This window comes from Rhopilema esculentum, chromosome 13 (assembly GCF_057945365.1).
Source record: "Rhopilema esculentum isolate cy_ngs chromosome 13, ASM5794536v1, whole genome shotgun sequence".
Taxonomy (NCBI): Eukaryota; Metazoa; Cnidaria; class Scyphozoa; order Rhizostomeae; family Rhizostomatidae; genus Rhopilema; species Rhopilema esculentum.
Genome location: NC_142827.1, coordinates 7,133,537 through 7,154,691, shown reverse-complemented (window position 1 = coordinate 7,154,691; position 21,155 = coordinate 7,133,537). Strand labels below are relative to the sequence as shown.

The 21,155-nt window shown below is 37.3% G+C and overlaps 2 protein-coding genes and 1 pseudogene across 4 annotated transcripts; 1 reads left to right on the top strand and 2 right to left on the bottom strand.

Annotated features, from left to right (window-relative positions):
• Positions 1–37: 37 nt before the first annotated feature.
• LOC135691746 (uncharacterized) lies at positions 38–12,309 on the bottom strand. Of its 2 annotated transcripts, none has more exons than XM_065209708.2 (6): positions 12,230–12,309; positions 6,080–6,216; positions 4,849–4,905; positions 3,525–3,639; positions 2,114–2,253; positions 38–558 (listed from the first exon to the last, which is right to left on the bottom strand). In XM_065209708.2, the coding sequence occupies exons 1-6, from the start codon at positions 12,252–12,254 to the stop codon at positions 406–408; spliced, it is 627 nt and encodes a 208-aa protein (XP_065065780.2). In that variant the 5' UTR covers positions 12,255–12,309; the 3' UTR covers positions 38–405. The 2 variants fall into 2 exon arrangements, with proteins under 2 accessions (XP_065065780.2, XP_065065778.2); XM_065209706.2 differs by lacking the exon at positions 12,230–12,309 and adding an exon at positions 10,588–10,740.
• LOC148958620 (uncharacterized) lies at positions 9,292–10,575 on the bottom strand (annotated as a pseudogene).
• Positions 10,875–20,510, top strand: LOC135691745 (uncharacterized). Of its 2 annotated transcripts, none has more exons than XM_065209705.2 (6): positions 10,875–11,040; positions 15,032–15,162; positions 15,699–15,755; positions 16,703–16,877; positions 18,131–18,297; positions 19,242–20,510. In XM_065209705.2, the coding sequence occupies exons 1-6, from the start codon at positions 11,016–11,018 to the stop codon at positions 19,320–19,322; spliced, it is 636 nt and encodes a 211-aa protein (XP_065065777.1). In that variant the 5' UTR covers positions 10,875–11,015; the 3' UTR covers positions 19,323–20,510. The 2 variants fall into 2 exon arrangements, with proteins under 2 accessions (XP_065065777.1, XP_065065776.1); XM_065209704.2 differs by having other exon boundaries at positions 10,875–12,625; positions 19,242–20,509.
• Positions 20,511–21,155: the final 645 nt, after the last annotated feature.

Genomic DNA, 21,155 nt, shown 5'->3' with positions numbered 1-21,155 from the left:
CAATTACGTTCTAAAATACAAAAACCCAACTTTCTTAAAAAAAACTTGCTGTTTCCGTGCCATACTTTTATTCTTCTTTTAGAGTCAGTCTGTTGATAAACTTTGATTTCCTTCAGTAAAGAAGAATATAGAAGGCTTCATCTTGGTTAAATACTACCAGTCCCATAAGCTGTGATCTATTTCTTTGTGCTTCTTAGACTTTATTCTTAGACTATAAGTTAACACATTTGAAATTTCAATCACAAAAAATTGCAGATTGTTGTAATGAACAATTGGAACTGTTTACTTCGTTACCGTAGAGTTTATACACAGCTCCCTACCAGCTCTACATCGATATCGTAGAGTTTATACACAATTATCTACATCGTATATATCCAGTCATGGTATGGTTTAGTCTTGGAAAGTTTAGACTTTGCATGGCAAGTCTTCACATCCCAACTGTGGTGGTTTTGGCTCTTCGTCCGTTTCATTAGTAAATGTGTACGATACTTCATCGGGGTTTGTGAATCTTGTAAAACCAATATCCAGACTCTCCGGTTGTTCTTCTGTCACTTCGTTCTGTAAGCAAATTCAATTCTGAGTTATCATTTGTCATCAGATTGTAGAAGCATTAAGAGCATACTAATTTGATACATTGATTTGCAAAGTAGCCTTAATAAAATATTTTCCATATTCGCTTAAAATTTTAGATGAGTTACATTATCTGTTGCAGGGCCAGCGAAACGTATTTCAAAGCGTTGGGGCCAAACTGTCAGGACTGTGCGAGGGTTTCGTAAAGGCCGCTATCATGGTTAATTGGCGTGAAGAAAATTTTACAAATATGGTATTTAAAGCAAATCCCGAAACTCTATCTTAATAGGTTTTGACCGAATGAAAATCCGGGGGAACATTTTCAAGTTTCCAGTTATCATTATGCTCCATAGTTTCATGTTGACTCGAAACAAGAAAGGTTTTCAAAAGTACAACTAAAAAGTCTAACCCTAACCTTGAGTATAATCACAGTTTGGCAATAAAACATGAACACAAAAAGAATACCAAAAACACGATCAACTAAAAATTAAAAAAATAGCAGTTTTGGAAAATTGTAGTATTATTTTATTTAAAATTTTCGAAAATAAGTTGCTTCTATGAAAAGCGACAGTAGGCATGAAAAACTTTCAAACTGGGCTGTTCAAAATAATTTTGAATTGATCATTGCATCTAGATTTTCAGACCATAAAGTTAAATAATTCTTTTTGGCGAAAAATGGTAGTGTTGTTTTTGCCCTTATTTAAATCTCCCTTTACCAAAAAATATTCGTTTATAGTTTTTGTAATTACCGTTTCGTCTCTTGCAGTGCAGGAACATCTATAAAACCTTTCTGTTTTGAAGCTTTCTTGGCGATACTTTCAAGGAACAATTCTAAAGATCCTTAATTTCTTCTAAACAAAATTTTTCCTAGCTGTTTTCTTTTTTCAACAGCTTTTATTCCCTCTGTCTGTAACGTTTTTGGGAGTTTTTCTGTTAACAAATAAACTTTGTGAAACAGGTTTAGGTTAGGCCATCGAAAAACGAATTAATTTTGCTTTGGCACAAGGTTACTCTTGGCTGGATTTCTCCGTCTATTTCCTAAACCAAACATGCATTTAAAAGACTGTACTAATAATTGGAAACCATTTTATAAAAATCTGCAATCCGTACAATGTAATGGGCAACGCACGCTAAACTTGGACAATGATTCGGCTATTTCCATCAAATTGTAAATATCTAGATGCTTAAGGTAAAGCTAATGGCATATTTAAGGGAACACTAAACACAACAGCTTACAAAAAGATTTCTTTCAAATTTGACATAGGAAAATTATTTCGCTAAGCAGAAAAGTAGGGAGGGGCCAAAGCTCACAGGGCAAAGCAAGTAGATATGGAAAGTGGGCGAGATTTATCGTAGGACTGTTGGGGGATGGGATAATGGCCTTTGATTGGTCTCAAAATAGGCGGCTGCTCAAATTTCTATGTTATATATAATTTTTTTCTGAGGGTGAAAAACATTGCATTGCATCCAAGATCTTCAAAGACGCAGAGACCGGTTATTGTGAGTTCTTAGAACAATAACAAATAAAGACGATGCTACTTACGTTCTTTAGATGAAGAATCACATAGCCTGCCAAAACTGACGATGCAATGAGCAGCAGCAGCCCAAAGCCAAAAAAGGTGCCGAGACGAATAATTGTTCTGATTATAAGTTCTTTTTCGTGAGCTGGATTACAGTCTCTTGCTGTGAACAAATTAGAAATTATTACCTAAAGTGCACGACAAAAGCCCTAACTCCAATGATAGCAATTCCAAGTGCGGCGAGGCTATTCGAATGTTTGACCGCAAAACATTGGTGCTACAAAAATACATCAATTCCATTTCAATATCAGTTTATTCGAGTCATACCTAATAATCAAACGGATTCAAATTAAATCAAGGACGCATATAGCAATCACATCGTTTGTTATTTTAAAGAAGGAAGAAGAAGAGTAAAAAGGTGAAGAAGAAAAATGAAAGAAGGAGGGAAGTAAAACGAAAGTTGGCGAAGATGAAATAAAAGTGGAAGAAAATAGAAAGTCAGGGAAGAGAAAGAAAAATAATAGAAGAAGGAAAAAAAGAAAGAATCAGGAGAAGAAAAAGAAAAAGAAGAAGACGAAGAAGAAAAAGAAGATGAAGAAGAAAAGAATAAGAAGATGAAGAGGAAAATGAAGATAAAGAAAGAAGAAAATAAGAAGATAACTACGGTCTTATCCATGGATAATAAAATGGCTGAGCAGAGTGCTTTTTTCAAAATAGTGCTTCAACCCAAGACAAAAATAGTTGAGACTTTTCAAGAGAGGGTGATGTTTTCTGTTTGAAAAGAAACTTGCTACTCCTCCGAAAATGTTGAATGCATGTTGGTAATGCAAAAGTTATAAAAATACAAATCCAACATTGATTTCGGGGTTACAAATCCAATTTTGCCGTGATTAAAAATAGATGTAGTGAATAATTTGAAAGGAACGGCCCCCTTTTTACGAGACTAAGAAGCCAATTCAACACAAAGTTGCTTAGAAAAATAATCACTAACACGTGCGCCGGAGACGCTGGAGACGCTGGAGCCGCCGGAGACGCTGGAGACACCGGAGACGCCGGAGATGCCGGAGATGCCGGAGACGCCGGAGATGCCGGAGACGCCGGAAATGCCGGAGACGCCGAAGACGCTGGAGACACCGGAGACGCCGGAGATGCCGGAGACGCCGGAGACGCCGGAAATGCCGGAGACGCCGAAGACGCTGGAGACACCGGAGACGCCGGAGACGCCGGAGATGCCGGAGACGCCGGAGACGCCGGAGCTGTAGCCCCTCTCCAACTTTTTTGCTACGGTATGATATATAGGTTGGGGCATCGAAGATAATGGTTGCAAATTAAGTAAGTAGCCCCCCCCCCCCAATTTCTTGAGCCCCCCCCTCTAAAATGTGCTCCGGCGTCTCTGACTAATAAAGAAGCTATCGTGTAAGCCTCATATATTACCTTCACAATGCGTCTTCAAGTTGGCAAGAAGAAGCCTGTAAAACATGATATGGACTCCAACGAAAATAAGCAGTAGAATGATGGAGAACAGGCAATGGCCAAGATAGCATTGAACCTAGTGGCAAGAGAAATAATGACTTAAACCGAAAGTACCGTTGCAGTAACCTGTCAGTTCAATATAATATCACGAATGGAGGGAGGGGGTTGGGGCTCATAAATAGGGCTGCTGTTGGAAGCATCTTCTAAAGCTGGAAAATCAATAAGCTAAGCAGGAGAAGCAAAATACTAGGATTGGGGTTCGATCACTTCCTGTAACTTGATAAGTAGGAGATGTGCTCCTCGTGGACACGTAAGTAAGTCAGGGGAATTCAGGATACGACTTATCTAAAATGATGGCGAAGCTTTTAGGATAAATGTATTTACACAAGACGTGTTGTAGTTAAACGCAGTAACACATCTCACCCCCTGTTCCCGTTCGGAGCTGCTGCTTGTGAAATAAAAACACACAGATATCAATTCTAGGGGGCGAGGGTGTAAGAACCCTCTTGATTTCCTTTTTAGATTAATATTAATACAAATAATATTCTATGCTACCTTAATATTTAACCTATTAATGAGACACAAGTGTGCGTATGCTGAAGTTGTTGTCAATTTGGCATTGAGAATTTTCTGTATTGCACGGCACACCCCAAAGCATGTGACAAAATGGACCGCGAAGGCACAATTTTCAAATTTTTTACCCATCTGGAAGCATACAAGGTTCAAAAGCATGCAAAATGTACGCTTGAAGAATGGGGGAGAAGTTGGGGGTATGTTTTGCACACCTTTTGAAATTTGTGATATTGGGAAACACCTCTAAGTTTTATATTCCTCTTATTCATCAAGATCGCTACTAGTACTGAGATTTACTAATTTCAATCTGAATTAAAGCAAATCAAACACTACGAGGGTACTCCATATGCATTGCACCATATGCATTGCACCAAATGCATTGCACACGGAACCGTAAATTAGTCAGAGACTTCAAGATGTTTATGGTTGTCTTCCAAAACATTTCTATTAATTGAGGTTTCCTTCTATTGGTATTCTACTGATAGCAACAGGAACTGTATTCAAATTCGTTAAAAAATGATTTGTTACCAAAATTACCAATAAGGTCAATAGCAAAGTTATCTGGATATCTTGTGAGAATAAACTTTCACGAATTTCGCATTACAAGGAGCTTCGTGGATCAAAATTTTGCGATTTCAGGCCATAACGCGAAAAACGCAAGAGTATCTCAAGGTCTAACCATGGTTTAACAGGGACTTACAAAATGACTCACCGTTTTCAACTTTTTCACAAATCCTGCAATGACGCCATTGATCCCAGAAAAGATGATCTAGAGAGGATTAATAGGTTAAGTGTAATCTTCGAAGAGGGAGCTCATTTCTTTAGAAGAAGGAGAGGTTTATTGAGATCAGGTGTTTCTGGAAAGTAAAACTGTGCATGCTTCGGTACGTTTACCCGGCATTTTACCCACGATTTTGCTGCGAAATTCACCTTGTAGAAATCTGCCTTAAGCCATGACTATTTTGCAGACTACTGACTCTTATGTATGAAACTGAGGTAAAACTGTTGTAGAAAAATGCAACGCGTTGATATTTAATTGGGGAAAGAAAGCAAGAAGCTGTTGTATTGATTGAGAGAATTTTAGTTCCTGAACAGAAACATGCATCATCTTTGTCTCGCATATTTTCAGTAGGCCATGTTTACACATCCAAAATGCAAACATTGTAATGATACAGAAAGTTATCTGCAGAATTGATGCAAATAATAGACAAATAATAGAATATACCTAAATAAACTATAAAATAACCTAAAAAACCTGAAACCTAAAAAATATACCTAAATAAACTAGTAAATAGAACCAAATAAAATCAAGCAGTATATAAACAGCTTGTTCTCTTTTATTCCATACTTCGTTTTCGCATACGGTTAAAAAAATTTTATCTCTGAAAAAGTGGGGGGCTTCAGCCCAACAGCCCCCCCCCCCCCGTGGCGCCATGCCTGATGTCTATATGCCTAGACAAGAACTTCCGCTTTCAATTACGTCAAAAATGGAGAATTCATTCTCTTTGGAACTTTGACTTTGGTACTTTTGAAGAGAGGGTAAGAAAAGCTTAGGACACCAGATGAACTATTCAGCTTTGTTTTGCTCAGTTAGTTCTGGGAGCCATTAAACAAATTTGAATCAAAACTAATTTTCAAAACATTGTTTAATTGATTATTTCAAGTATAATCCTACTGTTACCTCAGGCACAAACGTACTTCATTGACATACATTCAATAACAAGAAATGATGACTGTGGAAGTATTTAAAGGATCACAAATGACGATTTCACGACAACAAAGATAATAGGAGCAAAAAAACCCAAAGGGAACAGAAAAGAGGAAATTCCAAAGGGTACAGAAAATAGGGTACACGGTACAGAAACCATAAACATTTTTGCAAAAAAGGGGATTTCAATTTTTCGTACATCATCAATTAGAACCAAATACTAGGAATTTCATACCGCCACCCCTGCTAAAGCTGCGAGGATTGGTTGCGACACATCGTTAGGGTTTCTCGATGATATTCCCATAAACATCAGAAGTAGAAAGATTGGTCCAAAGAAGATTTTCATCAAACCAAACACAATAAAGATGTACCCTGAAATACAAAACGATATGTGTGAGAATTGCGGAGAAAGTCACTACATGGCCGAATTTCTATTTTATTGCGGGAGAAGGGGGGTAGACTGGACTAAAGGTTTGGTATGAACTGCATAGAGTTCTTACGTCATAAATCTATGTATGAAACTTTTGATTTTTGATCACATAACCTTAAAAGAACACAACAAAATACTTCTAATTACGCAAAATCATTTAAATATATCAAATATCGGTTGAGATATGGCAGATGAAAGATTTGAAGTTTGCTAACAGAATCCGTCCGATCACTGTTACTTTTACCCTGTTCATAAAATTATGAATAGAGACAAAATAAGAGAGGTTTTATGGGAAAGAGCCAATACATATGTGGCAACATCTCAAACAAAGATTGATTTATATAGGCCTGACGATACGGACGATTCACTCTGACGATTCCCATGCAAGCTACCCTCCAGTTTTCCTTTAATAATTTTTGACTAGCTAACTTAATATGTAAGACTGGTTAAATGTTACGTCTAAGCAGAGTCGTCGTGACCGGGGAGGTGTGGGGGTATCACACCCCCCCCCCCTTAATAGTATCTCAATAGGAAATTTCAGGTAAAATCCGCTCGGTGGAAGAAACGCTTTAGGTATTTCAGAGACCTTCATGTCATAAAATCAATAAAGGATCAAGCAAAGGTAGTTGCTCTGTTGGTTAAATATGATATTCCTAGATATGAATGAAGGTAAACAAACTAATGAATTGAAGATTTGATAAATCGAGAAATTCAGGCCCTCTTTAGGTAAAATTGTGTCTTGTGTCCATTTCCCCTAAAGTTTCTCGCTAGAAGCGTCAACTGCAATTCACTATGAGCTCCAGATTTTTTTTAACATTCAAAAGGCATGCTAAGATGGAAAGAGGGATCTAAATTGACAACCAGTGCTGCTTCTTGCCTAACATTAGATGTGAGTGTTTCTGGTTTACCATGAATAGCGAAGATCTTGTCCAGCTTTGGTATAACGGTTGAAGCTTTTGTGGATCGCACAATTTCTACTTCAGGATATCGCGAGTATCTGTCTACAACAACAAGCAAATACTCTCCAGATGGCAATGGTCCGTAGAAATCTACATGAAGTTTCTGCCATGGTCCTTGCGGCATTTCAGTCATCTGTAAAGGCTCTGGTGGGTTTGGTCTTCTAGTACCTTGACAAGGTACGCAATGATCGATTGTTTCTTTTACCAGCTTATCAATATCTGGAAACCAAACTTTTTCTCGGAGAAATGATTTGGTATTGGATAGGCCTTGATGAGTGGTATGTGCAAAGTCTATTGCTTTCTTTTGAAGTGATTCTGGAATGACAATTCTGGTTCCACGCAAAACTATGTTATAAGCTCCGATGGTGAGCTCATCTTTTATCGCTTTAAATGACTTGATTGCATCACAGTCCCATCGGTTTAGACTGATAGCAGCACGTAGAGCTTGCAGAGTCCTATCACTGTCAGTAGCGCTTTTTATCTCTGTAATTGTCATCGTTTTTGGAACTGCTGCATTGGTCAACATGGCGATGTAGGGTTCCATCATCTCCTCTTGTTTGTATGTACTTTCTTTTGTTGGATGGCGGGAAAGAAAGTCTGCAGGATTGTCTACACCTGGTTTATACTGCACTGTAAATCTGTAAGGCTGAAGGCGCAAGACCCATCGTTCAATGCGAGCAGATGGCTTTGATTTGGGGCTGCCATATATGATTTCCAATGGTTTGTGATCTGTGATCAGTTGAAATAGCTTTCCATAAATAAACAAATGAAAATGCTCTACCACCCAGACGATGCTCAATGCCTTTTTCTCAGTTTGTTAGAATCTTTTTTCCACAGATGATAATGCTCGGCTTGCATATGCAACAATACGACAATCATCACTTGCTGAATCTTTCTGAGCAAGAATAGCTGATATGCCAACAGGACTGGCAACTACAGTAATTATACTGTCCTTTGTGGTATCGAAATAGGCCATTACTGGAACTGATGTCAGAGCATTCTTTAACTTTTCAAACGCCTTTTGGTGTTCAGCTTTCCACTGAAAATGTGAATTTTTCTTTGTTAGTTCTCTAAGTGGAGCACTGGTAGTTGCGTAGTCTTGAATATATTTACAATTGTAGTTCGCCATTCCTAGAAAACTTCGCACTTCATGCACGTTGGTTGGTACTTGTACATCTTGCAAGTCTTGAATATGCTTTGGATCTGGTCTTGTACCAACAGCTGAAAAAATCTGTCCAAAAAAGGACAATGATTTCGATAAAAACTTGCATTTAGTTGCATTCAGAGTGAGACTTTTATCTGATAGTTTCTGCAGGCAGTCATTGAGTGCTCTATCATGATCTTGATGGTCTACTCCGAAGACAATAATGTCGTCTGCTATATTGCAAACTCCTTTAATTCCTTGTAAGGCCGTTTGCAAGGCATTTTGGAAAATCTCTGCAGCTGCGTTTGTTCCATAGTTTAGTCTTTGTAACGAAACAGGCCTACATGTGTACTAAATGTTGTAATGTAGCGACTGCTTTCGTGCAATTGGAGCTGATGATATGCCTGAGACATGTCAAGTTTTGAAAACACTTTTGCTCCAGTTAACTTTAGATTAATATCATCGACTGTAGGAATGAGATGCCTGGTTCTCTTGATTGCTTGATTTGGCTTTCTCATATCTACACATATGCGTACGTCATCACCTTTCTTTGGTACTGCAACTATCGGGCTAATCCATGGCGTAGGTTGGGTTTCTGGAACCCTTTCGATTATGTCATCCTTCTCCAGCTTTCCAATGGCACGCTTGACTTTTTCACGAATATGGAACGGAATGCGCCTCTGCGGCTCCGCAACTGGAACAACGTTTTCATCAATGTTCAGCTTTACAATGGCGCCTTTCAATTTTCCTAATCCTTCGAACACAGAAGAAAGCTTTGCAGAAGTTTATTCAGCTTTCCATCATCAGTCACGGGTGATGAAGGCGTTTTATTTGTTGACATTTTATTTAAATGGAGCGTAACAAGACCTAATTCTTGTGCTGTATCTCCACTAATGAGATTACCCGACTTGTTGTTATAGACAACGTAGAATCTTTGTTCTTTGTCTGTATCTTGTCGTGGAATTTTGCTGGCCTTTTGCACTAGAACGACACACTATAGCAAAGTGGTTTGGTTTTCCACATTTTCGGCATTCCTTCCCTTTTGCGGGGCAAACAGTGTCTTGGGGGTGAGATGCCCGTCCACAGTTTCGACATTTGTGGGTCGTTTTTGCCACAACTTGCTTTGTTTCGGCTGAAAGAGGCTCGATTTTCTGAGATTCAATTTTTTTCGACTGAAATCGACTTATTTCATCCCTTCTCCCAAGTCGTATGTGGGGTCTCGCAGGGCCTGCTTCCTAAGGCGAGAGGAAGTTCCCCCAATGATAATTTGCTGTTCCAGCTCAAATTTCAGATTGTCACCAAACTCACAAGGTAAAGCCAGTGTTCGCAACCTAGTGTGATATTGGTCCAATTTTTCAGTAGGCTCTTGATGTGCCTTTCGAAAACAGTACACGTCATATCGGCGATTTTTCTGCGGTTCAAAATAGGCTGTAAGTTTATCTTTGGCTGTATCGTAGGCACTTGCTTCACCGGTGTTTTCGAGCTGATCAAAAATCTCTCTAACTCGGGGGCCAGCTTGGAATAACAACAGCGCTCGTTCACGAGTGTTATCGGCGATGCCTGCAGCAACAGTAAACATTTCAAAATCGGAAATCCATTTTTTCCACGAAATCGCGATACTTGCGCCAACCTCTCCGCTATCGGGATTAAATTCGGGAACAGGTTGTAGTGAAACGGCATGCGACATACTGGTGCACTGGTTTCCTCTTCTTTTTACTCGTCGCCAATATAATATTTACGTATCTTGAGGTGGAAGGCCAAGGCAAGACATGAGATTTTATACAGAAAGCAAACTCATCTCTCTATATTCACACACGTGTTTACAGATACCTATGTTTTAGTGACAGCGGCAAAAATTTGTAGTCCACAAATGTTTTGAGTTTGACATTAATTGTTTTTGCAAATAACATAAGGCCACGTGCAATAAAACATCAATTTTTCATATGCAAAATTTGCTAAAGAAACGTGTACTGAACATGAAAAGGGTCAAGAAACTTCCAAAATTTTCTATAAATCTGGCTGGATAGGATGATTGCAACACAACGTTTAAAGCCAAAAACATAAATTCTTCAAAGGCCCCATTAGCTATTGCATAAGATCAGATCACGTTCTTTCTCCCATTGCAAATATCATAATACGAAAAACGGAAATGAATGCAATTTTTCCCTGCCAAGACTCTCCCGTAAGGTAGGAGATAAAAGATTATTTACCTTGACATTTCGAGACTTGCTCCATATTGTTTTCTCGATCATAACACCAATTCAGTATCTGGGAACCTTTGGCGCGATCGGAGGTCTGGGGAGAGTTATTGGGTGAAACTTTTCTTCGGCGTATTATCTTGCAGTGAATTTTATTATGCAGGGCACGCACGTAATTGTATTTCAATATACCAGAATAATCTGTTGCATGCTATTCGGTGGAATGAAACAATCGAAGACAATCATTACATCCTGTTTGTTTGTTTGTTTGAGTCGTGCAAGGATGCTCGTCCTACACAGTTCATAAGTAAAGTCATTTTGAATTCCATAGTTAATTAGAAGCGACAAATCGATCATCAAGTGTACTATTGCTTACAATATATTTTCTGGTTTTGGTGAGAAAACCTGGAGAGTGAGATAAACGTCAGCTTCAAATTAAAATGGAGCAATTCTCAAAACGACAAGGTAGTATATTTGATTGAATAGGAAACTATTAACAAAAAGGGGCTCTTTGTACTTACTAAAATAATTATATATGTCTTCCAGAGCCTCTGATGGCCTTGAATATTCAATTTTTGCACTATCCCTTCACAATCTTTTTTGAAAAGAATATTGTATCTTAATTTTATTGAACAAACTGTGAATTCTCAACTGGCAAAAGTATCTGAATGGCTAATAGCTAATAAGCTGTCGGTAAACGTATCTAAATCCAACTTTTTTCTGATCAGCCGAAGAAAAGTACCTGAAACTATCAACTGAAATATAAATAATGACCAACTTAAAAAGGAAAATTATCCAAATTATCATTCTTGGAATTATGATAGATAAAAGCTGGAGCCCCCCAATAATTGTCAAACTGTAGTATGTTTCCTTTATAACAGTGTACTGAATGAGAAGGAAAACAATGGGCAGCCCCCCCCCCCCCCAATATGAATTTCGTTCCGACGGCACTGCACTACATGAGCTCCAGATTTTTTTACCATTCAAAAGGTATGCTAAGATGGAAAGAGGGATTTGAATTGACAACCAGTGCTGCTTGTTACCTAGCTATAGAAGTAACTGACAACGTGGTATTTTTCAAGACCACGGCGAAGTTGTTGTTTTTATCTGCTTCAGGTAGTAACTATATTTTTTGCCTGTCCCGACATAGAAATTTCACAAAACTATTGCGAAAGTCCGTTATTATCATATAAAAATGAAAGTTGCGAATTATATACAGAGTTAGATTGACAAAATGTATTGCAGGGGTTTGTGACAGCAGCTAAAGAATTTCAGGCAATAACTTTTTAGTGACAGCGGCAAAAATTTGTAGTCCACAAATGTTTTGAGTTTGACATTAATTGTTTTTGCAAATAACATAAGGCCACGTACAATAAAACATCAATTTTTCATATGCAAAATTTGCTAAAGAAACGTGTACTGAACATGAAAAGGGTCAAGAAACTTCCAAAATTTTCTATAAATCTGGTTGGATAGGATGATTGCAACAAAACGTTTAAAGCCAACAACATAAATTCTTCAAAGGCCCCATTAGCTATTGCGTAAGATCACGTTCTTTCTCCCATTGCAAATATCACAATACGAAAAACGGAAATGAATGCAATTTTTCCCTGCCAAGACTCTCCCGTAAGGTAGGAGATAAAAGATTATTTACCTTGACATTTTGAAACTTGCTCCATATTGTTTTCTCGTTCATAAAAATTTCACTCTGAGCTGCCCATTATCTTGCAGTGAATTTTATTACGCAGGGCACGTACGTAATTGTATTTCAATATACCAGAATAATCTGTTGTATGCTATTCGGTGGAATAAAACAATCGAAGACAATCATTAGATCCTGTTTGTTTGTTTGTTTGAGTCGTGCAAGGATGCTCGTCCTACACAGTTCATAAGTAAAGTCATTTTGAATTTCATAGTTAGATAGAAGCGACAAATCGATCATCAAGTGTACTATTGCTTACAATATATTTTCTGGTTTTGGTGAGAAAGCCTGGAGAGTGAGATAAACTTCAACTTCAAATTAAAATGGAGCAATTCTCAAAACGACAAGGTAATATATTTGATTAAATAGGAAACTATTGATACTTACTAACTCTTTATACTTACTAAAAGAATTATATATGCCTTCCAGAGCCTCCGATGGCCTTGAATACTCAATTTTTGCACTATCCCTTAACAATCTTTTTTGAAAAGAATATTGTATCTTAATTTTATTGAACAAACTGTGAATTCTCAACTGGCAAAAGTATCTGAATGGCTAATAGCTAATAAGCTGTTGGTAAACGTATCTAAATCCAACTTTTTTCTGATCAGTCGAAGAAAAGTACCTGAAACTATCAACTGAAATATAAATAATGACCAACTTAAAAAGGAAAATTATCCAAATTATCATTTTTGGAATTATGATAGATAAAAGCTAAATTGGAAACAACATGTAAAACAAGTAAATATTCAAATATCCAAAGGTATTGGAGTTCTGTATGATCTTTCCATTTCAAAGACATTTCGTGCCAAAAACTACTTTAGAACACTCTTATAACTCATTCGTATTAAACCCCATGCACTGTATGGCATATTTGATTGGGGCTGCAGAAACAAATCAACTTTAAAAACCCTAAAATGCAGCTCACGAAAAGCTGTTAGAGTAGCTGACTTTGCATCGTACACTGCACATGGCGACACAATCTTTTTAAACGTTTGAAACTTTTGAATTTCGATACTCTCTACAAGCTTGAAACAGCTAAATTCATGTTCCAAATAAATAAAGATGCTAGCTCCTCTACTTTATGGGTTTATGAGCAGAATTTCTAAAAACAAAAACCCTTGATCATTACAATACTAGACAGTCTTCTAGCCTTGGTTTTTCCTTCAATCGATTTCCATGGATTTTCCTGCCTTTACTTTTTTGAAATGCTGCCACTAAGCTATCTTTCAAAAGAACCATGAAAAATTACCTACTTGAGCACCTTTAATCCTATTTATTCCCATTCTAACACAATTGAACTATTTGTACATAGTGTGAGCCATTATCATTTGATTTGTTTTTTTTTAAATTGTAATTTTTTTTTACTGTTATTATTCAAACAAAACTAATAATAAATTTGCGTTATTTCACGTCAAATTTGGCACATGGCTCCGATAGCTCCATTATGAGTTCCATGCGTCCAATAGCTGATCATATACAATATATTATTATGTTCCTTATAAATTTTGTCCGACCTGATATCAAAAGGAAGTAAATATATTAAAGGACAAGTGACACGCTTTTGGCGCCAAATGTTTTTTTTCTTTTAACTTAAAGTAAAATGCTGTATGAGAGTGTTGTTGAAATATTTTTCCTTTCTGATTTCATTTTCCCACTTAAAAACCCATTTGAAATTATGGCGGGAAATGAATCACGTGACACCGTGACGTAGATTGTGATAATTTGTTATTGCTGCTACTGGTATAGAGTGCAATATTAACGTTTACAACACGCTTGTAAACGAGTACAGTTCGTCTGGACCTGTCGCGTCGTGTTTCGTAAACTCTCTATCAATTACAGGAAAATTCTGAGTTATCACAATGTACGTCATACGGTCACGTGATAAAAAGCAAAATCGCGCCCCCTGCGCCCCCTGATTAGAACCAGGAAAAACTTACTTTTAAAAGATGATCTATAAGTTAATGAAAAGAAAAGATAGGGTGAAAAGTGTGTCACTTGTCCTTTAAACTCGAGTTATCGGGACCCGTCTGTTTTGCAGAGGGTTACCACCAACCTTTTTTTCTTTGGTTCTCGTATATCGGTTCTCGTTCTTTGAAAGTTAGGCAATTTCATTAAATTAATCTTATTTCGTTTTAAAGTAAGGATAAATTTTTGAAAATGATAATGACGTCTTATTTCCGGATCCGATAATTCCGAGAGAAAGGGAGAAAAGAGGTTTTTGAAAAATGAATTCAGTGCTTCCGATGTGTCAAAGTACCAAGCTTTGAACTAAACTTCTCCCATTTTAGCCAAAGTCTGTAAGAAAATTTGCTTTTCCAACCTTTCAAGGTATGCTGAACCAAAAATTAAGATGGGGAACAAAGGATTCTGGAAGCCATATCCAATTCTATTAATAGTGTTCTATATTGTTTTTCAACAATTCAATCTATTTAAACATACCCACCAAATATTACAACACACTTGCTATGTGTAACAAAATTACGTAACAAGCTGTTTGGTTTATTAACACAGTTTCAAAAAAACTAGAATCCAATAAGAAAATATTTTGCCAAACATAATTTTTCCAAGAGAACTCTCATTGGAGGAAATGCAAAATCCATCCTGCCAAGAACTGGGGGCATGTCTCCCAGTTTCCATTTGGTGCCTGCGAGGGGAGAGTGTCTCCCAGGATTGTTGGGGCATCTTTTGGGTTCTGCTGTCTGGATAAGGATTAAAAAGGCACTAATCTGAACAGCATTTTTTGTTTTTCAGGGATAATTATCATTGTCCTCAGTATTTTTGAATGCATAGCTGGTGGGATAATTTTGTTGCTGGCTCTGCTGGGAACAGCTGCGATTGGTCCTACAGGAGGAGCAATTTTTGCCATTGCAGTTGGCGTGGCGGTAAGTTTAGAAATCCATTTTATCAGAACTCAATTTTATGCATACTCCACTCAGGGGCGTACCTACCGGGGGGTGTAGGGGGGATGAGGTGTTACGCTTCCCCACTTTTGGAAAGTTGATCGGTAAATTTTACAGATGGTCGGTAAATGTTATGAATTGTCGGTAGATGCGTATCTTGGTAGCACGTGGAAGGATCTCATTTGCTCGTAATTGACGAGATCATATTGATAAAACAGTGAAAACTGTAGAATAAGCTATACATTGAATAGCAAATATATAACTGTAGAATAAGTTATGCATTGACTAGCAAGAGTTGAATTTGGTCGGTAAATTCACCCATTTACACCCCCCCCCACTCCAAATCGTCAAGGTACGCCCCTAATTGCACTCTTCCATACCTGAGCGCAATGCTTGACATTTTGCCAATCAACCCCCTCCCTGTCCCTACACACCCCAATAATTCAGCACAAAGGTTGTAAGATCATCAGGCAACTGAACATCAACTTGCGATTAAACCTTTTTTATTTTCGTTCTAGTTTCTCGTCTGCGGAATTCTAGGAATAGCGGCTGGTGTTAGCAAGGCAAAAACTCCAGTAAGCTTGGTACTTTCTATCTTCTTTTTGCCGCCCTAAAAGGGCTTGGAAGTTGGGCTGTGCCGCAGAGAACTTCTAGAATTCACACTAAGGACCACACCCATGCTCATCCCTTAAGTCCTTGCATTGCATTTAAACCATTCAAACTATTCACCTTCACTGAAAGGCTAATAAAATTATCTCATTCTTGCAAAACCAATAGCATAATAAATGGTTAATTCGCATTGCCATGTACGGAATTCGTTCAACAAAACATATACTGGTTTGTTAAGGGAAACTGAGCCCTAACCCGCACCAAAAAAAATCTCTCCTTATTTTAACAAGGAGGGCTGAGCTCCCCTAGCCCACCTCCGCAGCACGACTGGACAGATTCCTCTTATATTTAAAGCAATTTAGTGTGACCACAGTTTTTCCAAACAAATTTACGTCAGTGCTTCAAAGATTTCTTCAAAAATACAGAAGTATTGACTACCGGATGCACAACAGAAGTTGTATACGTTTTCACGATTCCTGTGTAAGCTCTTTCTGATTCCTGTTTAAGTTAATCTTGAAACAGTCCTAATCTTGATATTGAAGTTATACATTGCCAATTACCAGGAGAAATCAATTTTTGCAGAAAAACCTCGAATCTCACCCCTAAAGATAAAAAAGACGGGCAACGAATCTTCTCAATCCTTTTAGACATTTTTTTGGTAGCTTCTAGCTTCTTTCGTTAATTACACATAAACATTTCTCAGAAAAGTTATTCTTAAATCTTTTGTTGCTATGTACATAATTTAGTGCTGAGGATATGTATGAAATGAAAATTGAAATGAATCATCGATCCCCTTTCTATCTTATAAGAAACAAACATAATTTTGTGATCTTTGCTAGCAATTTACTTGACATTTTATGCAAGTTGCAATTAAATCTTCTAAGTTGATTTGTTATTATTTCCATTCACGCAGATCTTGTGCTATGCTGTTTTATGCATATGTGCATTTTTACCGTTTTTTGTGTTCACTGGGCTGAGTATAGCCGGGGATAAAGCAATGATTGACTCAGTCAACGCAGGCAACTGTTTTAGAAGCGGGTACGGACAATGCACATGTTATATCAAGGGCGATTCAATTTCTGGAAATGGTATGGTATTTGCAAATTGAAAAATATTGTTCATAATCAGTAATGATCAATCGTCATCATTATTATCATTATGGTTGTTAACAGAATGCCAGGACAGGGGTAATACTGTTAGCATTCGTGTTAGTCCCATCAGTTTATGATGTACGTTATTCTCTCTATTCCCTTCAATTAATCATTTTAATCTGATTGAATAGCTTAGGGGAATCTCATCTGTTTAAAATTTTCAGCGAGGCCCTCTGCAACAGTTCTTGGTGCCTAGATATTCCTGATTTGCGCTTGATGTCCAGATTTACGCTGAAAACTCAGTTATAAAACTTTCAACTATGATATAAAACTTTCATATATTTTGGGAAAATTTTTGCGATCAGGTTTTACAAATTATAGCAAATAAGAAACACAGCAAAAGCCCCGTATGCCGGGGTGAAATATTAGCTTTCACTGATATACGTGTATTTATTGTTGTTTATTCTCGGTGTATTGCGGTGTTTCTTATTTGCTACATTTTTATCGACTTTTCGCCGCAAGAACTCCTTGGAGCCCGTCGAGCAGCCTGCTACGGTGACCTTTTTTTCATTCACACATTTACAAATTTGCTGGTTGAACTTCTTAATCTTGTTTTTAGTAGCAAAGTTCTACTGCTGATGTTCTTATGTTAGCTTTTATGTTAGCTTTTATGTTAGCTTTCATTGATTGTGCCATGTTCCATTTCCGAAATGTTTATAAAGTTTATATTTTATTCTTGCTTACTTAATATACCGTACAAAGTTGTGTACAAGAGAGTTAATTGTATTGACAACAATTCAAGCATAGCCCGTTATCAGGTGACAAGGTATGCTCGAAATGTCGTTAGTACAATTTACTATTGTACATCTTCGTTCTTCGCTCAATTTTATCATAGATGCAAGTTCTTGTTTAGCATGCTAATTTATGCGAAAAGATAAGGGGGTAGCGTGCTGGCGGAAGATGTTTCAGAGAACTCGTCGGTAGAATCAAATTTATTACAAAATAATTTAATACCAAATGTAACAAAAGAATTTCTGTCGGCAAAATACGGTTTTGCATCTCTTACATCCCCCCAGCGAGGAAGGTCACGCGACGCAACTGGATAGTGGGATTAGAGCTTGCGTTCATAACATGGTATGATAATATATTTAGCACAATACAAAGTTACATTGTATACGGTCCAAGCAAATTTTATATGTTCTTTTACTTTGAAAGTGTGATTTTTGAAATTTTGTCTTTTTTTCTTAAAGCCACTTTCATTGGACTGTCACAGTCATTTCCAAACCCATGCAATGAAGTAGCAGATAAATTGACGAGGGTGCTGGTTGGCCTGGCTATTTTCTTCTGTTTTTCTGCCCTTTTGCTCTTGGGCTCAGGGATTTACGGGAGCTACTTGGCATGCTGTCTCAAGGATGACGTAAGCAAGCTTTTTTCATAGAAGCCCTTCAAAAGTTTTTCGTCTTCTACTCTACTGACATAAAGCTTTTTGTTGGGGGGGGGGGGGGTATAGGCGTAGGAGATTGAGGGACTGTGGGCTACAGCCTCCTAATCAGGAGGAAATTATCGCATTTCAGGCCATATTCGGCCAGTTCTATGTTAATTAATGAATAATATTTCTGGCAAGATCTATACCAAGTCTCCCAAACATTTAGGATCTGCTACGCCTCTAGTGGGGGAATACAAAACAATTATTCAGGTCCGCCAGTTTTTTACAGTCAGAAAACTAACAGAAAACACCGATGCTGCTAGCAGGGAACGCCATGACTAGATTTTCTTACAAAGCTGCAGCTTCAATCACATGGCAAATGCCTCGTCAATATTTGACTCTTTTCCCAATATTTCTTATCGATTAAAATACTGATCCTGCCGTGAATTGGTAGAGACCCCCTCGCCATAAGTAGCATAGCTGTAGCTACTCATACAAAAAATGTACTCGAAGTTGCAATGATTTCAATTCTTCAGTCCTCTGTATACAGAATGATAGCTTGTATTTGTAACAACCATCAAATTATGACCAGTGTGAGCGAAACTATCGAGAGCATTTTGTATAAAACCCAAAATGCCAGGCACTTCAAAAAATTAGCCAAAAGAAAATGTTGCCATTTGTCTGAAAATAATTATACTTACCGAATCCCATGTCACGTCTTTTTTTGTTATGCTGTAGCTGGAGAACTTTCGAAGAGTTTTCTCGACTCCGACTTTGCAGGGTAACTTTCAAAAAGGGGTGTTTTAAAGTTATTCAAGGTTTAGAGATGTCTGCTTTTACTGCGAAAGGTGCATTGCGTTTGATCAATTGTTTATATTCTTTCTTTTAACTCTAATGGTATTTGTTAGAGTGATCTTGTTGCCTTGCTATTGTAGTATTTAGAGACGAGTAACATAGGAAGCCAAGAGTTGCCTATCGTTTCTTTGGAGTCGCCTGCCCCGACACGGGAGACATGATCTGCCTGATTCAGTACCGCAGACGAGCGCTCTGTGACAATAAAATCTACTGGCAACACATCTAGACGAAGAATCAAGTAAAATTAATTCATTGGCTTCTGAATGGGAACAACTATGCCGTATTCAAAACATTAAACATTAAAGGATTGTGTTTAATATTTTTGCCAGAAGTCATATATTGAATATTTCCTTAAAAGTTGAAGGGATAAAGCTACTTAGTGGACTTTAAGTTGCACATGTCAAGGACCCATATAAATACTACTCCGTTGTCGTAAGCAACTGTTTGCCCTACTTCAAGCTCATTTTTGGAGTAGATATGACGTGCGTAAACAAGGGATAATTTCTACATCTTTTTATTTTTCTAAGGACTTTTCCACTCATCTGCAACATTGTCCTATATTTTGTCAACATTAATCCGTGTAAATTGTAATGTCACGATCGATGTGACTTTTTTCACAAAGCACAGCAGTTGTCGAATGTAGCAACAATTCAATTGATCCTGACATTTGTGTAAAAGCGCAACAAAACTAAATTGATTGTAAAGATTTTTGTAATCTGTTGTATTGTATTTTATTAGGATGACTTGTATATTGTGTATTTATATTCATAATCTAAATCGTATTTATTGCTTTATAACCAAAAGAAACAGAGTGTTTTTCTAAAGTTCTTTTTCCGCGAAAGTTATTGATAAAAACGAGATTATTTCTAGCTATTAGCTCGGGTTCAAGGCTCGCACGACTGGTTCCATTTTGATTATAGAATATCAGTATACCAAATTTTCCCGATAAGTATTCCTTGAATCTTAATTTTTTTTCAAATGAAAATAGCCGTCAGTTTCAGAAAATAAAATCAAGAGAATAAAATTGCATATTACAAAATAGTCCCAATTATTCGCATCTTAAGAATAGCTGAAATGGCTGTCAGTTTTCACACCAAAATAGCTAAAATGGCCGTCAGTCTCAGAAAGGCAACGTACAATTTTGGAACCGATAATAATTATTCGTACTCTTTATTATCTTTCTTGAATTTGAAATACCAAAATGGTTATCTGCATTTTATTAGTTTGAAATGTATATTTTTCCCGAACGGTTCAACATGGACACAAGAAAGACTTCATTCGCATTCTCAGAAATGAGATTTATCTCCTGTTTCAAAATTACATCACTCGGGCATTTTCAATTGGAAGCATCGTATCTTGGAGATCCCATCTCCTGCCAAATGCATCGCATAGAGATCCCATTCAGGGGCGTCACTTCATACTTTTGTTAAGGGAGGGGGGGGGGGTGCTGGCTGCATTTTTGCCCTGCTATAAGATATAAGAAATGTTGCCTTGCCAAAAGTTGAAAAAGCCATGAAGGAAAATTAAAACTATATAGGATTTGAAGCTATTTTATGATTAAAGAATGAGAAATTACATTGTTTTTTATTCTATAACGTTACATTTTTGTTTTGACAACTTTTTAATAATTTTCTTTGGACCACTATCAGGTTGTGGTTCTTCTAGAGAAAATTTATCTCAGGCCCAAAGTAGAGAAATGTGCTTAAGATATAAAAGACACAACTCATATTTTACAAAAAAAATTTGATATGCACACTATCATCCCACTGACATCGTGGTTGGTCAATACACACACAAATTTTTCAAGATTAGAATGGGAAGCTTGGTCACGATGCCATAAAAATCATAATGGGAAAACCAACCCGCTGCATATTCGAAACTATAAATCTAACAAATTCTGATATTTATTCAAATTATGAGGGGATACCAGATGAATTTAATAATTCAGCAATTCGAAAAAGTCACAGTCACAGCTTCTTAAACCGAACAATACA

Excerpts from the sequence above, each read along its gene's own strand:
- LOC135691745 (XM_065209705.2), top strand. The coding sequence starts at position 11,016 with ATGGAGCAATTCTCAAAACGACAAG. Across the intron at positions 15,756-16,702 it reads TTAGCAAGGCAAAAACTCCA|ATCTTGTGCTATGCTGTTTT; the intron begins GTAAGCTTGGTA and ends CCATTCACGCAG. Across the intron at positions 18,298-19,241 it reads CATGCTGTCTCAAGGATGAC|TATTTAGAGACGAGTAACAT; the intron begins GTAAGCAAGCTT and ends TTGCTATTGTAG.
- LOC135691746 (XM_065209708.2), bottom strand. The coding sequence starts at position 12,254 with ATGGAGCAAGTTTCAAAATGTCAAG. Across the intron at positions 3,640-4,848 it reads TTGTGAAAAAGTTGAAAACG|GTTCAATGCTATCTTGGCCA; the intron begins GTGAGTCATTTT and ends TCTTGCCACTAG. Across the intron at positions 559-2,113 it reads TGATTCTTCATCTAAAGAAC|AACGAAGTGACAGAAGAACA; the intron begins GTAAGTAGCATC and ends ATTTGCTTACAG.